This window comes from Salvia splendens, chromosome 1 (assembly GCF_004379255.2).
Source record: "Salvia splendens isolate huo1 chromosome 1, SspV2, whole genome shotgun sequence".
NCBI classification, from domain to species: Eukaryota; Viridiplantae; Streptophyta; class Magnoliopsida; order Lamiales; family Lamiaceae; genus Salvia; species Salvia splendens.
Window position 1 is genome coordinate 6,823,474 of NC_056032.1, and position 16,090 is coordinate 6,839,563.

At 35.0% G+C, this 16,090-nt stretch overlaps 1 protein-coding gene across 1 annotated transcript; it reads left to right on the plus strand.

Moving 5' to 3' along the window:
- The first annotated feature begins 13,282 nt into the window (after positions 1–13,282).
- LOC121810919 (dof zinc finger protein DOF5.4-like) lies at positions 13,283–14,371 on the plus strand. The gene has a single exon (XM_042211661.1). It carries the CDS (start codon positions 13,505–13,507, stop codon positions 14,195–14,197), a length of 693 nt encoding a protein of 230 aa, XP_042067595.1. The 5' UTR covers positions 13,283–13,504; the 3' UTR covers positions 14,198–14,371.
- Positions 14,372–16,090: the final 1,719 nt, after the last annotated feature.

A 16,090-nucleotide genomic window follows, 5' to 3' on the forward strand; every position in this document is an offset into this window, starting at 1 on the left:
AAAAATTTTATTAGCAAACAACCTGTCAGTGAGCAATATCAGCAATTTCCATTAGTAAACTCCACGTTTTTGTATTTGTGGAATTTGAATCATACTTTTGTATACTCCTTAAATTCCAAGGTGGTTGAGTTGCATTTTATTTCAAATTATCTTAAGTAGTTAAGTCATATTTCATTTTTTAGCAAAAAAATTATTCTCTCTCCTACTTCATTTTCTCTTTCATTTTCTCTTATGCTTTATTATCTTTCATTCTTTATTCTCTCTATTTCAACTTGTTTACCCATCAATTTCTTAAATCATGTGTCAAAAAAATATTTCAATTATCTTTTTAATTGAGACAGATAAAGTATTAATTTTATAAAAATGTACTGTGTTAGAAAATTACTAATTACTAAAAATATGTAATAACGATCATTTTAATACGGAGTATGTTAAAATGTGCCATTTAATGATGAATAATACACTTTGATACAGATTCTTGATTGGCTGCTACCACTGCAATGATTACCTAATCAATGACAATGAGCCGTGCTCCGGTGTCTAAATCATGCTTAGTGGATAAATACATGTTCTTTCTTAATTATTTTAATGCCCTACGAGAGTTATTATAGACTTTGTAATCTAATCGATTGAACACTTCCATGTTAGTTTTAATAAATTAGAACAAAATTGGTTAGTCCGATAAATGTATTATGTATACAATATCTTATAGAAATTTAAAAGATAGTACGTGAAATTACTAGACTAAACTTATTTAATGTTTATGAAATTAATTATTTCCTCAGCAATAAATATGAGCAAAGATAGAACTATTGCAAATAAAATATACTCCAAACAACATTGGATGTTTTCTTTTTTACTGAAAAATGCAAGGACACTAATTTGATGGGACAATAATAAATCTTCTCAAAAAAAGTCTACACGTAATTCTTAAATAACTATAGATAATTTTTACCGTAGTACAATTAGGAAACGATCAATTCATTGTCAAAACACTAGGCGAATTTGCTAGCACAATATATAATTAATGTAGTCAAAGTTGTTCACTTTGTCTAAAAATGACCTAATTAAGGTGAAGAAAGATAATTAATTCAATTGATCTTGAACTTAATTATGTCTTACAAAGCATTGAAAGGGTCACAGCCAGTAGCGGAGCCAGACGTGTCCAGACATGTAATATTTGGCCTAAAAGACATTTCAGAGTTCTCTTTCTTTTGAAATCAAAATTAAAATTAAAACTAGTTTAATTATTGAAATTTAATAAAGTTGCATAAATCTTATTTTCATTGTAGCTTCTTGATATTATTCTCAAAACTAAAATAAAACTCAACTTACTAACCGTTCATTTATAATCCTCTAAAGACATACGGCCACAATTTTTGTCCCTCGGTTTTTTTCTTCATTTTGTTGCACATGGCTCTATTTAGCTTATTTGCGCACAAAGGCATGATCTACTATAGAGGGACGGAGGGAATACATGCATATAGAATTTGTATTCAAAAACTTTGATAAAGAGAATTTTGTGAAGCATCGGTTTTGCGTCTCGATCTAGCTAGGTGTATATATTTGAGGTCAGTATTTAGTAATTTAATTTAATTACTATAGACAAGCCTAATTAGAAAGATATTATTTTTAAATTTCAACTTTTGAGAAGGGTAGCATATAAATAATGTACATATAATGTGTGTTGTATACATGTTCACATTTCTTACAAAATATTATAGGCCAAAAGTAGCTTTTGGAAGTTTATTGCAAGATTAGTTGGGCAACAATTTGTCTTTTTGTGCTGGATCGGAAACTTTTCATTTTTCTTCGCACCCAACACTTTAATTATTTCAAATATTTACAATGAAGAAACTCCAAGTGACTTCATGAAATCAATCACGTTTCTAGAAGAAATAAACCTTCGTTTAATAAAATAAAAAGTAAAGTTTCATTTGTTTCTCTGTGGTGTGTTTGTCTAGTTGTTTTTTTTTTTAAAGAGGATGGACGATGGTTCCCCATCTACCCCCGAAGTGACTCGAACCCCCGGTCTAACGGTCGGAGGTGAAGCGTCTTACGTGTTTGTCTAGTTGGTTATAGACTCAAAATTTATAGAATATGAGGGGAAAAAATCATAAGATACTATATTCTCATATAGTGACTACTGACTAGAAATGAAAGGATATTGTTGGCGTTTTAACGAACAAAAATGCACCTTTAATTATTCAACAAAATAAATAAGAACAAAATTAAATTATATTATTGAGTCAAACTTAGCTAGACCATTTGAAATAGAAAATCTTAGATATTGAACTCCGATTTTAGTTCACATAAACATGAACTTGAATGTCAACTTCAAGGTTACCTAGGAAAAGGGGAATATATGATTCTAGAAAAAAAAGAAGAAGAAGTTGATTTAGTGAAAGTTCAAATATGTATTCTAGTGATATTATCGTAATGGACTGTGACCATTATATTACACATTATATAATATATAAACTCATGCTAGTATTCAATTGGATGGAGACTTTAAGTTCTAAATCGAAGAAAAAACCAAGACTGAGGGGAAAAACAATGAAGTTTTGTTTCTCTCTCTCTCTATATATTATTTAAAGAATTACCTTATTAAATTAATGACTTGATTTGTATCCCTTTTTGTCAATTTAATAATATAAATGTGCTCGTATTAATGTCATTCAATCACAGTGAATTTAAAGTTTGATCTCTAACATTTATCACTCTACCACTAAACCAACAAACAAAATTATTTATACTTTTACATGAAAATGATAAATCTATTTAAACGCGGCCGGCCCAAGATGGATTGATTTTGGCCTGTTTAGAGAAAGCGTAGAATTGAGCTATTTGAATGGGTTAAACTAAGCCCGAATTGCGGCCCATTTATTGAGGAAATAGCCCACTGGAGTAGGGGCAAATAAAACAATAGAATTCTCCATTTTAATTTCGTAATCTTACTATCAAAATATGTAAATTCCTACGAAAAAGTATGGTGTAAGCTGTAATTAATCGTGAGATAAAATATGCATGGAACCATGATAAATAATAGGACAAGTATTCCCCACTTATGCTGAATTTGAATTATAGTCCAAAAACTGATTTTGATTGAGTGAAGTGTAACATTTTTTGTGTGACTAAGAACCAATATATATACAGTGGTGTTATCAAATATGACTAATTTCTTAATTCAAAACTAAGATCAAATTCCAACCGCAAATTATGAACTATATAAATCTTAATGCAAAATTAAGAAGCTAAAGCTTTATTTAAATTCGAAGTTTATGAAAAAAATTGAAATTTTCCATAAGTTCACATTTTAGCAACCATTAATTTGCTATATTTACAATGTGTGATGAGTTGTGTAGGCTTTATTATTATAAACGGAAGTGACAAAATTTCTAGGACGGATCGAATTTTTACAATATCATCCAACATTCCAACTTGTTATACCACATGACCTAATTGCAAACGTATAGTTGTTGTAGCTAGCTAGAAAGAGCACCTGAGGAATTAGGGACCCCTCACACACCCAAATTAGACCAACATCACCCACATGCAAACGATTTCTAAATCTTTATTCCATCAAACTCAATTCAACATATATCATGACTTTCTTGGCACATCCCTACACCGTCCCAAGTTCCGATCATTATAACGAGTGATTAACATTGTGACAACCCTAAAAATAAATACGACTCACCTATAATAAAACGATGTGCTATATTTTATTTACACTGATTCATAAACTTTAGAAATGAATATTACAAAACTTATAATAATATGGGTCTCTATGCCTTCCGAAGTTCATTCAAATTACGACTATATCTCATTTCGTATTTTGTGTTTAAAATAGTAAGACCCACTAGCTTTGAACAGTCTTTTATGTTTAAAGACCAACATTTCTTTAAAAATACGAACTCTAATTTACAATGAAATGAAGTACTACCTATTTTACGCTTGTTGTAAATGTAGTTAGAAAAATGAGGTATGGAGAAGGCTTATTTCCAAGAAAACTGTAGTAATTATTAGATCCGTGTAAGGAATTGAGTGTTAATATCTTTCTTGTGTCTCGTTGCACAACTCATACACGAAAATGACCCAAAACACCCACATGGATTTCCTTGAGTAATATAAATAGTAAAAACAAATCAAGATCAATGATGATAAATATAATGAATTTTTGCTTTCATTTTGTAGCAAATTAAATAATACTTACATAAATTCAGCCTCTATATTCTTACTAATAACCTTAATAAATGAATCTATAGAACTAATTACTAAATTATAAATACTACTCCATTAAATAAGGGTAAAGGCAAACAAATCATAATTATATTTTAAAATTTTAAAAGGAAATATCTATTATCCGGCCCCTTGGTTCATATTCTTTACCATCATTCATACATCGATATTAAAAATCAAAACACGAATTAAATATTCTTATATATACATTGCTAGAGCAGAAGGAAAAATAAGAAAATCTTTCAAGTGAATTGAATTAATTATGTGATCGATCATTTGACTAAAATCTATGAGCAAAAGGACATTAACCCTCCACGAAGTTTTGACCTTTTTAATGATTAATTTAATTTTGTATTATGAAAAGGTTGACTTTGAAATGGACGCACAGTTAATTGAGGAACTGAATCAGGGGGAATGACTGCATTCGAGGAAGTACTAAGATATAATATTTGGGCCTTTATTTAATGATTTAATCACTTTTAAACTATTTAACAACATGATTTAGTGGAGTTTAAGAAATCCAACTTCACCAAATCTTGCCACGTAGGCACATGGGCATGTGGAGTGTACCATTTGACGTGAATTAACTAAGACAATTAATTATTATAATTATCTTCTAGCTATTACATTAATTCTTTACCGATCCCTAGGTGAGTGAATTAAGTTCGATGTATTTGTCCAAAGGCTTGCCGACGAAATGAGGTGAAAATATTTTGGAAAGGGTTCCAATTACATAAAACAATAATTATAAAGATTCATGAATTGCATGTATTGAAATGGCTATGAATATGAAATCCCCGAATTATTTGATTTTTGTAATCAACTTCGAGTGAGTTCAACTTTTGAGATTTTGTTTGTTTTGAGTCAAGAAATAATAACTTCTTTCTAGGAAATGCACCACACGTCCATCCCCAAAAGTATAACGTTTAATACACGAGTTTCCCGAAAATAATTGAAGATTTGATAGATGGTAGTACTGGTATTTAGTAATTAGATTAAACGTAATAAGAATAAGTTGTCGGAAAAATCATGATATATTGTCAATTTTTCGGCATGTTCTACAACTTTAAAACTCAGAAGGAAAATCGTGAATTTGGACTTGTTCGCAATTTTCCCACAAGGAAAAATTTGGTCACCTACGTTTAATACAATGTTGATGTTTTTCAGTGAAACGGCACAGTTTTAATTTGTATTAATAGGTTTAACTCACTACGTGCACGTATGATTTCTCGACCAACATATTATATGTACAATATTTTTTAAAAAAAGTTCAGCGTTTGGTAATTACAAACAAATCAAAACATTGTTATTTTTGAAGACTGATTTTTAAAATTGCAAAATGGATTAGAATTTGACAAATTAAAGCAAGCAATCACACAGGCTCTGATAAATATAAGAAAAGGGAATAAAAGTTGGGTGAAAATCTTGAAAGTTATTGAACATTTTTTTCGACAAACATCTTTGAATATACCCCGACCTTTAGTGAGAGATTGGTAAATAAGAGACAACAAGAGAAAAAAAGGATGAGGGAGAGCGAAAAAAAAGGATAAAATATGGAAGAGAAACTTTCCATTTTTAGAATTTGAACTATTTTTCGTGGATAACCTAAAATTCTGAAAACAAGATTATTTTTTATGGACGAATGGAGTATTATTTTATTTTGCTTGCTTGCGTAATTGTGCTTCTTAAGTAACTACTTATCTTCAAAAAAATACAATAGCGAAAGCAAATATTTTGTAAAACTAACTTCGCTCTATAATTATAAAAATATCAATTCAATATATTTAGACATAATCCATCATATTTTTTGCAAGACGTTCAAATCCAAAACAAGCGATTCAAATGTAGAACAAAATACATAATACTGAAATATAGAATTTGTAGGCAATATACAAGTGGAAATATTACTCAAATGAAACAAGTTGGTTGTTAAGAAACTCGTTGTCTAAAATTCAACAAACTATGTGATGCCAAAATGAAATAGAGAAAAAAATCAACAAAAATGGAAAATTTGAGGAGGGATGGCATTGACCAATAGGCATCAATCGCGGTCATCAACAACCAATAGGGAAATGCCACATTATCCAAACGTAACCTCTTTGCCTCAATTAAATATGCTTATGTCTTAATATCCCATTTTCCTCCTCACATGTCTATACTTCCTTACTCCTAACGGCTCGCTAACCGTCCATAGTCACCTCTTCCGAGAGAGAGGAAAAAAAGAGCATGTTTACATATGAATGAATCTAAAATACACCATGAAAGAGCGTTGTTGGGAGTGAGATGAGACACAGTTAAGAAGGTCGTGCTATCGTCAAAAGATAGATGCGGTGAGGCGGCTATCCTTGAGAATGGATGACAGACTAAGAATGGGGTAGAACTGTCATGCCATGGAGTCGACAGTACCTTCAAATGCCTTATTTAATGAAAATTTTCAACCTTAGTAGGCTAACGGAGAGGTCTATCGACCCTGCTTCTACCTAATTCTGTCATTTGATCATGTGTGACTTATAGTTAGATATGTCAATACAGTCTGAAACCTGTTGACTGATCGAATAATCCACTAATTTTAAAAAGTTAGAATTGAGCTGATAAAATTACAATCTATTAGCTAGCATCCAAGATGTGTGCAAATCAAGTATGACTGCTTTTTTAGTAGTAGTTAAATGGACATATTACATATCAAGGGCACCACTTTCATTTAATACACATTTAACTGTGATGAAGAGTGATAGCACAAACGCTGACAAGGAAGCTCCAATATGGAGTGAGAGATCAACAAGATTGAAGGAAGCTCGACTGTTTAAACATCTCGTTTCAGCAGCCGTTGGATGTGGAGTAATTAGATAGATCTTATCCTAGCCGTTGGATTAGAGTAGCCGTTAGTTTTCTGTTTTTAAATAGAGGCCGATTAGTTAGAAGAGCGATATACTGTTATGCTCGTTTTCTCTCTCAATTGATTCAGTGAATAAAGTTTTCTTTAGTCTCACTACAATCTTCAATCGATCAATCGCCATTGTTCCAATTCGTCCTTGATTTGTTTACAAATTGGCGCCGTCTGTGGGAATCGAAGGAGGTGCGATTGAATTTCTGATTTGTTGGTGGTGAGATTGCGAGGTGTCATGGCTTTTAGGTTTGAGGCTGAAAAATTCACAGGAAGGAATGGTTTCGGCTTATGGAGGATGAAGATGCGGGCTATGCTGATTCATCAAGGGCTTGCTTCGGCGTTGGAGGCAGGCGGAAAAGAGGATAAGTCGAAAGAAGGGGAGAAAGGGGATCTTGATGAGAAAGAGATCTTGAAGCGAGCTGAGATCGAAGCTAAGGCTCATAGCGCAATTGTGCTATGTCTTGGAGATAAAGTTCTCCGAGAAGTCGCGAAAGAGACGACGACATCCGCGATATTCACGAAGCTTGAGAATCTGTATATGACTAAGTCGTTGGCAAATCAACTATTCATGAAGCAGAGGTTATACTCCTATCGTTTCTCAGATGAAAAGGGAATATTGGAGCAACTTGAAGACTTCAATAAGGCGGTCGATGATCTAGAAAATATCGACGTCTAGATAGGAGATGAAGACAAGGCGATATTGCTTCTGAATGCTCTACCAAAATCGTTCGATCAACTTCGGGATGCAATATTGTATGGTCGTGAGGGTACTATCACGATCCTTGAAGTTCAATCAGCCATAAGGGCTAAGGAGCTTTATAAGATTGGCTCAAGAAATCCTGAAGTGGTGGCTGAAAGCTTGAACATTAAAAGGTTCAAGAACAACAAGAAGTTTTAGAAACCAAACCAAGAAAATCAGAAGGCTTCATCGAATGATCAGAAGGAAACCCGCTCGTGTCACTGGTGTAAAAAGCCGGGTCATCTTAAAAGGGACTGTTTCGCTTGGAAGAAAAGGCAGGCAAATGGTGGTGGAAATCGGGTCCCTTCGACTGATTGTGTTGAAGAGAATGACACTCCAGAAATCCTCAATGTGATGGAGGGTCATTTGGGAGGTTCTTGGATTATGGACTCAGGATGTAGCCTTCATATGAGTCCAAATATGAGTTGGTTTGAGGAGATCCAAGAGATGACTGGATCAGTGATACTAGGCAACAACCAAGTCTGCACCATTCAAGGGATAGGCAAGATTCGGTTGAGAATGAATGATGGGTCTGTAAAGATCTTAAGTGAAGTGAGATATATATCAGATGTTAAGAGAAACCTCATTCCACTTGGCCTTCTTGAAAGCAAGGGTTATACTTTCAGCTCTACTGGTGGAAGAATGGTGGTCACTAAGGGTGAGAAAGTGATGATGGAGGCAGAAAGGAGAGGCAGCCTATACTATTTGCTGGCTAGTGTTGAAGTTTTTAATGCACAAGCTAATGCAGTGAGAGCGGATGACTTCAGGCTCTGGCACATGAGGCTTGCTCATGCGGCTGAAGGCACTATAAGGGAGCTAGCCAAGAAAGGGATCATTCAGAGCAGTGAGCAGATGGATTCAAATCCATGTGAGGAATGTATTCTGGGTAAATCCAAGAAGCCCTATCCTAAAGGTAAACACACTTCTTCATCCATTCTTGATTATGCCCATAGTGATCTATGGGGTCCTGCATCTGTGATTTCTGTGGGGGGTGGAAAGTATTACATGAGTATGATTGATGATTACTCCCGGAAAATGTGGATATACATCTTGAAAGAAAAATCAGAGGCATTTAGCAAGTTTAAGCAGTGGTGTCTTGAAGTTGAGAAGGAGAAATCTTGTGTTCTTAAGTGTTTGAGAACGGATAATGGTCTAGAATACCTTTCAAAGGAGTTTGACAATTTCTGTAAGGAAAGAGGTATTAAAAGGCACATGACTGTACCACTAAATCCACAACAAAATGACATTGCCGAGAGAGCAAATAGAACAATATTGGAAAGTGACAAACACAGATTTTGCATGTTTTTAAGGACTAGATTTGACTTGTTTTAAATGTCAATCATGCAAATTATGTTCTTAAATTGCATATGTTATACATTTGGTATTTTTGACGTGTTTGTTGATAAATGATAGAAAAAGATAGAAAAAGGTGAAAAAAGGCCAAAGTGCAGCAGCCTCTGTTCAAGCCCATTATTCCAGCGATTTTGAAGTCCAGTCTGTGCTTACTAGATGCCATTCTCTTCGTCTTCGAAAGATCTTCGCGTGGATATCTTGCATGTCTCAATCGGAGTTATGTGGAGAAAGTTATGACAATTCTACGAACATTGCGCAGTGCAGTCAAAGCTGACTGGAATTTATGTCGAAATTCACGGAAGAAAAGAAATTATTATATTGTGAAGCCAAATCTCTCCTATTTCTTGTAGGGCACGAAATTTATCAAAAATAAACCTTTTTCCAGCCTATAAATACCCCTTAACCTAATTCATAATCTTGATCTCAGAGCCTCCAATCCTTCTCCCTCTCTACACTTCTTCCATTCCATATTCCACCCTTAAATTTATCCATCTTCCATTGGAGCGGAGTTCTGCAGATCCAGGCAAGAGAAGACTGAAGATTGAAGATTCAACCTTGGGTTTTATCAATTTCTTCCATGTCTCGTACTTTATTTGTAGTTTTTACTTGTCTATGAGTTAAACATCAATTGTGGAATTTTTGGTGAAGATATTCGATTGATTTTCCTTGTTAGCTCTTGTAGTTATTTGATTTATCCTTGCGCTTCTATATTCAATTGATTAGCTACCTCTTGAATACATGTTAGAGTTGATTAGAGTACTCGGGAGATGAAATAGTTGACTTGGAAAATGGATAATTCACACTTTAATTCAATAGAACTCGGGAGAGTTGAGGTTTCACGTGAGGTCATTGGTCTTAACGATCTTTTAGGAGTTAGATGTTAGAGATTTAAATGGGACTTTAATTTCAACACCTAATCTACGGATTTCTCACCTCGGGAGAGGGTTTAATCCAGTTAAGTGACCGACTTAATAACTCTAGAGACCGTAATTCAAGATAGTCGATTGTGTTTTGGATCCTAATATTCTACATTCCTATGCCTGCTGTGTATCATTGTTTATATACTTTCTTTTTATTTGTTTATTTATTTTTCAGTCTAGTTTAATAAAATCAAACAAAAAAAACATCTGTGTCTTTAAATAGTATATGACGCTTAGTATATGATAGCCAGTTGCAATCTTATTCCATGTGTTCGATATCCCGGTACTGACCTTAGCTATACTAGATCTACCCTGTAAACTTGCAGGTATTTTTAGTGCTAATAAATAGTGCATCAGAAAGGGTCTGGTGCATGCTTCTGTCTTCTGGACTTGGGAATGAATTCTGGGCCGAGGCTGCAACAACTGCTGTGAAACTTATTAACAAGTGTCCCTCGTCTAATATAGAAGGTGACACACCTGATTGGAGATGGTATGGTAGTCATGCTCATTATTCAAATCTAAAGGTGTTTGGCTGTAAGGCATATGCTCATCTCAAGCAAGGAAAGTTGGATGCTCGTGCTATTAGATGTGTGATGTTGGAATATCAGCCTGGGGTAGGGATATTGCCTATGGTGCATTGAACCAGGGAATCACAAGATAGTGATCAGTAGGGATGTTGTGTTTTCTGAGGCAGAAATGCCATTCCTGAATAAAGAGAAGGTGGTTCTTGAAAGCACTGAGCCTGAGAGTGATTCTGTAAGTAAGGCTGATTTTGAGGTGGAACATGAGAGGTCTGAGAAGGTGATTGAGTCCAAGGATACTCAAGATGACACATAAGTACATGGTTAGAATGATTTGAAGAACTACAGGTTAGCAACGGACATAGTCAGGAGGGAGATCAAGCTGCCATCCAAGTTTAAGGACTCTGAGATGTTATTTTATGCCTTGTGTGTGGCTGAGGATGTTGAGTATACAGAGCCGTCATCCTATAAAGAAGCAATGCAAAGCAAAGAATGGGAAAGATGGATGACAGCAATGGTAGAGGAAATAGATTCCTTGCTTAAAAATGGTACTTGAGTATTGGTTGAGAAGCCAGATGGTAGGAAAGTAATCAACTGCAAATGGATTTTAAAGAAGAAATTGGAAGGTGTTGAAGGTGATCAGATCAGGTTTAAAGCCCGGTTGGTGGCTAGGGGGTTCACTCAAGAACATGGAGTTGATTTTAATGAGGTGTTTTCACCTGTTGTGAAACACACTTCGATTAGAATGCTGTTATCTTTAGTGGCCAAGTTTGATCTAGAACTGGAGCAGCTTGATGTAAAAACGACTTTCTTACACGGTGGGCTAGAGGAGACTATATACATGGCTCAGCCAGGGGCTTCATCAAGCCAGGAAATGAATGAAAAGTTTGCCTACTTAAAAGGAGCATATATGGTCTGAAACAGGCTAGTAGGCAATGGAATAAGACCTTTGATGACTACATGATCAAAATTGGATTCTGCAGGTCCAGCTATGACTCTTGTGTGTATATTAGAAAGAGAGGCAAGCATCCTACATTTCTTCTACTTTATGTAGATGATATGCTTGTGGATGGAGTGAACAAAGAAGTAGTCCAGGAAGTAAAAAAGAACTCAGTGCAGCTTTTGAAATGAAGGATCTTGGGGCTGCAAGAAAGATCTTAGGCATGAATATTGTAAGAGATAGAGCTAAGAGACAAATATGGCTCACACAATCTGATTATATTTCAAGGCTGTTGAGAAGATTCAAGGTGGAGAATATGAGGGCAGTTGCTACTCCATTAGCAATGCACTTCAAACTCAGTATTGATCAGAAATCTAAGAATGAAGCTGAGGCTAGAGAGATGCAGAAGATACCCTATGCTAATATAATAGGCAACATCATGTATGCCATGATTAGCACCAGAGCAGATATTGCTCAAGCTACCAGTGTGACTAGCAGATTTATGGCAAATCATGGAAAGGAGCATTGGGCTGCACTCAAATGGTTGATGAGATATTTGAAAGGAGCAGGCATACTGTTTGGAGCAAATGATGTGGATGGAGCTGATGCTATTGTGGGATTTTGTGACTCGGACTTTGTTGGAAACTTAGACAACAGAAAGTCACAGTCAGCTTATATTTTCACAATGTATGGATCTGCCATTAGTTGGAAATCAAATCTCCAAAGTGTAGTGGCACTTTCCACAACATAAGCAGAATTTATATCACTTGCTGCTGCCATAAAGGAGAGTTTTTGGTTGAAAGGAATGTTGTCTGATCTGGGGATTGAGTAAGGAGCTATAGCAATTGGATGTGATAATAACATTGCCATATATCTGGCAAGGTTATCACGAGAGATCCAAGCACATTGATGTGCGTTATCACTTCATCAGAGAGGAGAATGAAAAAGGCAGTGTAAGGGTTTTCAAGGTTCACACATCAGAGAACCCGGCTGATATGTTAACCAAACCACTGCCGAAGGAGAAGTTCCTACTGTGTATGAAATTAGTAGATTGGAGAGAAGAGAACCAGTCAGTGATGGAGTTTGTGATGAAGAGTGATAGCTCAAACGCTGACAAGGAAGCTCCAATATGGAGTGAGAGATCAACAAGATTGAAGGAAGCTCAGCTGTTTAAACATCTCGTTTCCGCAGCCGTTGGATGTGGAGTAATTAGATAGATCTTATCCTAGCCGTTGGATTAGAGTAGCCATTAGTTTTCTGTTTTTAAATAGAGGCCGATTAGTTAGAAGAGCGATATACTGTTATGCTCGTTTTCTCTCTTAATTGATTCAGTGAATAAAGTTTTCTTTTGTCTCACTACAATCTTCAATCGATCAATCGCCATTGTTCCAATTCGTCCTTGATTTGTTTACATTAACATTTATATTTTATTTTATATACTATATATTAAAAATTATTGTTGATATTTTTTTTTGAATTTCATGAAAGTCAATTATCAATTTACTAGTTTATTCATTTATTGAAATTATAGAAAAATAAATAAATCAATTTTTTGTTTAATACAATGTTTTACTATTAAATTTGTAAAATTGCAAATGTTAATAATGTAATACTAATATTAAACAAAATATAAAATGAAAAAAAATAACATTGAATATGCATTACACTAGAGTAGTGTTTATACTTGATGATGCTTTATAGGAGTATCATATTCAATAGATAATAGTAGTACTAATATTTTAATTTTATTTGAACTAATATAGTTTCTATATATACCCCTCCTCACCTAATCATATCACTCCCTCTCTCATATTTTTTGGATCTAATGCTTAATACTCTCTCTCTAAATTCAAAAGCCATAAATAAAAAACATAAAACCCCCCAACTCTCTACTGAAATCCAATGAGCATGATAGCGATGGACGGCAAATGGAAGTACACGACGGCGGAGATCGCCCCCAGCTGCCCCCGCTGCGCCTCCTCCAACACCAAATTCTGCTACTACAACAACTACAGCCTCTCCCAGCCTCGCTACTTCTGCAAGGCCTGCCGCCGCTACTGGACCAAGGGCGGCTCCCTCCGCAACGTCCCCGTCGGCGGTGGCTGCCGCAAATCCCGCCGCGCCCGCCGCCACTCCTCCTCCTCCTGCGCCTCCACCCCCTACGCCGCCACTGCCCCCGCCGCACCCTGCATTGACATGGCCGCCGTCTTCGCCAACTACGTCACCCACGGCAGCGCCGCCGCTGACAACAACGAGTCGTCGCTCAGTCCCGCCGCCGCTAGCACTGGATATTCCTCCGACGACGTTACGACGCCGTTTGGTTTGATTGGAGATGATCAACTGCAGCAGCAGGTGATGCCGCAGATGTCCACGTGTCAGGATGTTAGTAGCCAGGTGTTTTATGGGTTTGAGATGCAGCAGGAGGATATTTTGTGGGAGGAAGGTACAACTCTGCCGAGCTTCGCGTACCAGCAGCAGCCGATGGTGCAGGTGGAAGACTGTGGGCTGCTCACACCGGATGATTGGGGCGCTTTTGATCTCGCCTCCTATGATATTTACTCCACCCTTGATTTATTAAATGGGAAGGATTATTAATTATTTTAATTCCTATTTTTTCTTTCCCTTTTCAAATCTTTTTTTTTTCTCTTGATTCTTGGAAGTTAAATGTCACAATTCCATGAAGGGGACTAGTGGCAAAATATAATGATGTCTATAAAATATTATATTATACTTTATGAGAGAATAATGAAATTTTGTCCTATTTCTTCACTTGTTGTGATGGTGTGGGAGAGGTTTTGCTACTCTTTTCTCACACGTCAAATAATTATGGCACATGGAGTTACTAATTGCAATTTATGTTAGTAGGTGGATTGTGATGCACATATATGATGTTGATTGTGCATTTGTGATTGCGTGTATATCACATATAGTACATATTATATTAGTACTAGTTTATATGAAATTCACAAATCACTATTTAATTATTCGATGTTGTGATACTAATAGAAGTAGATTGCTTAGATCGTCTTGTTGAGCAAATGACATGTATATTTACATAGTATATCACACTAAAAATAAGGATTCCTATTATATGCAAATCCACTTTTTATTGTCGAACCACGGAATTATACCAAATTAGAGTTTTTAGATCTATTTTTTTTGGATGAGATGCGCAAATTTATAAATTATTTTGGCCGTTATCACGAGCCTATTTTACTTCAGCCCAGGCAGGGTAAACCTACTGGAATAAATGGCATTTTTAAAAGTGAATAAAGTAAAAACCCAGGTCAATGAATTCGAATGAAACATATGTTGATTCGTTTCAAAATCTACTGGAAGTAAGTAAAAACATATTGTAGTTTCAAGGTATTACGTACCGTAGTGAAGTAATAAACCTAATACATTGAAGTAAAATGAGCTTGTGATGAAGACCGAAATAATTTACACAACATCGTATCTCATAAAAAAAACTAGATCTAATGGTCCTAATTTGATCTCTAGTTCGATCTTTAAAATTAGTTCGACATCGATCACAACTCTATATATATAATATTTCAATATCAACGAGTTCAGATACCTCGGCTATTCTTAAAGGAGGTAGTTATGTATACTGTCTTAAGTTTAAATTTGGGCAGCAATAATGTGTGATTGGTACGAGATCGTTTCTTTGAGAAACATATTGAGATTTACATAATTTGGTCTTGGGTAGTGATAAAATGGAAACTCAAATATTGTACAAACTCCAAACTATGACATGGACCGTTAAAAAATGTCAATGGATGATAAAATAATAGCAACAAAAAATGTCAATATAATGACAACACAATTTCAACACAACATCAACCGTTGACACTGTATTGACATTTTTTGTTGCTGACGTTTTCTTCAGTCCATATCGTAGTTTAGAGTTTGCATTTGATCATGTCCCATTTGCTTTTTCACTATTTTGTTGGGTTAGGAATCTAGCCAAAAAATGAAGTTCATGCTATATAATCTAGATTGATGGATTTAATTAAGAATGACACATTGATCGATGAGACTAAAAGTGTGCTCATTTGATAATTTATGATTAAATTAGGCACAATCTCATAAAAATTGATATTTATAATTTTTTATAAGTATTTATTTCCAAAAAGAAAGAGGTGGATGTAGAAACAGGGAGAATAAGGCACCATTCTTAGAACTATTTTAGGTTGGGGTAAACTTATTGCATAATTGGATTCTTGCAAGTTGTAGCTAGGTAGTTATGATTCAATTAAATAGTAACCGAACACCTAATTAAATAATTTAAAATGTTATAATTAACTCCTCAAATAGTAAATGGCGGCCGACTCTTAGCTATTAGTAATGTTATTTAATATAAACTTAATAGCTGAATGCGATTGAAATAATTGTGCTATATGAGATATGCACGAGACTCACTTTTAAAACTCAAAATGTTTATACATGGAGGTTTATGATTTAGTTATTAGGAGATGATGAAATGCA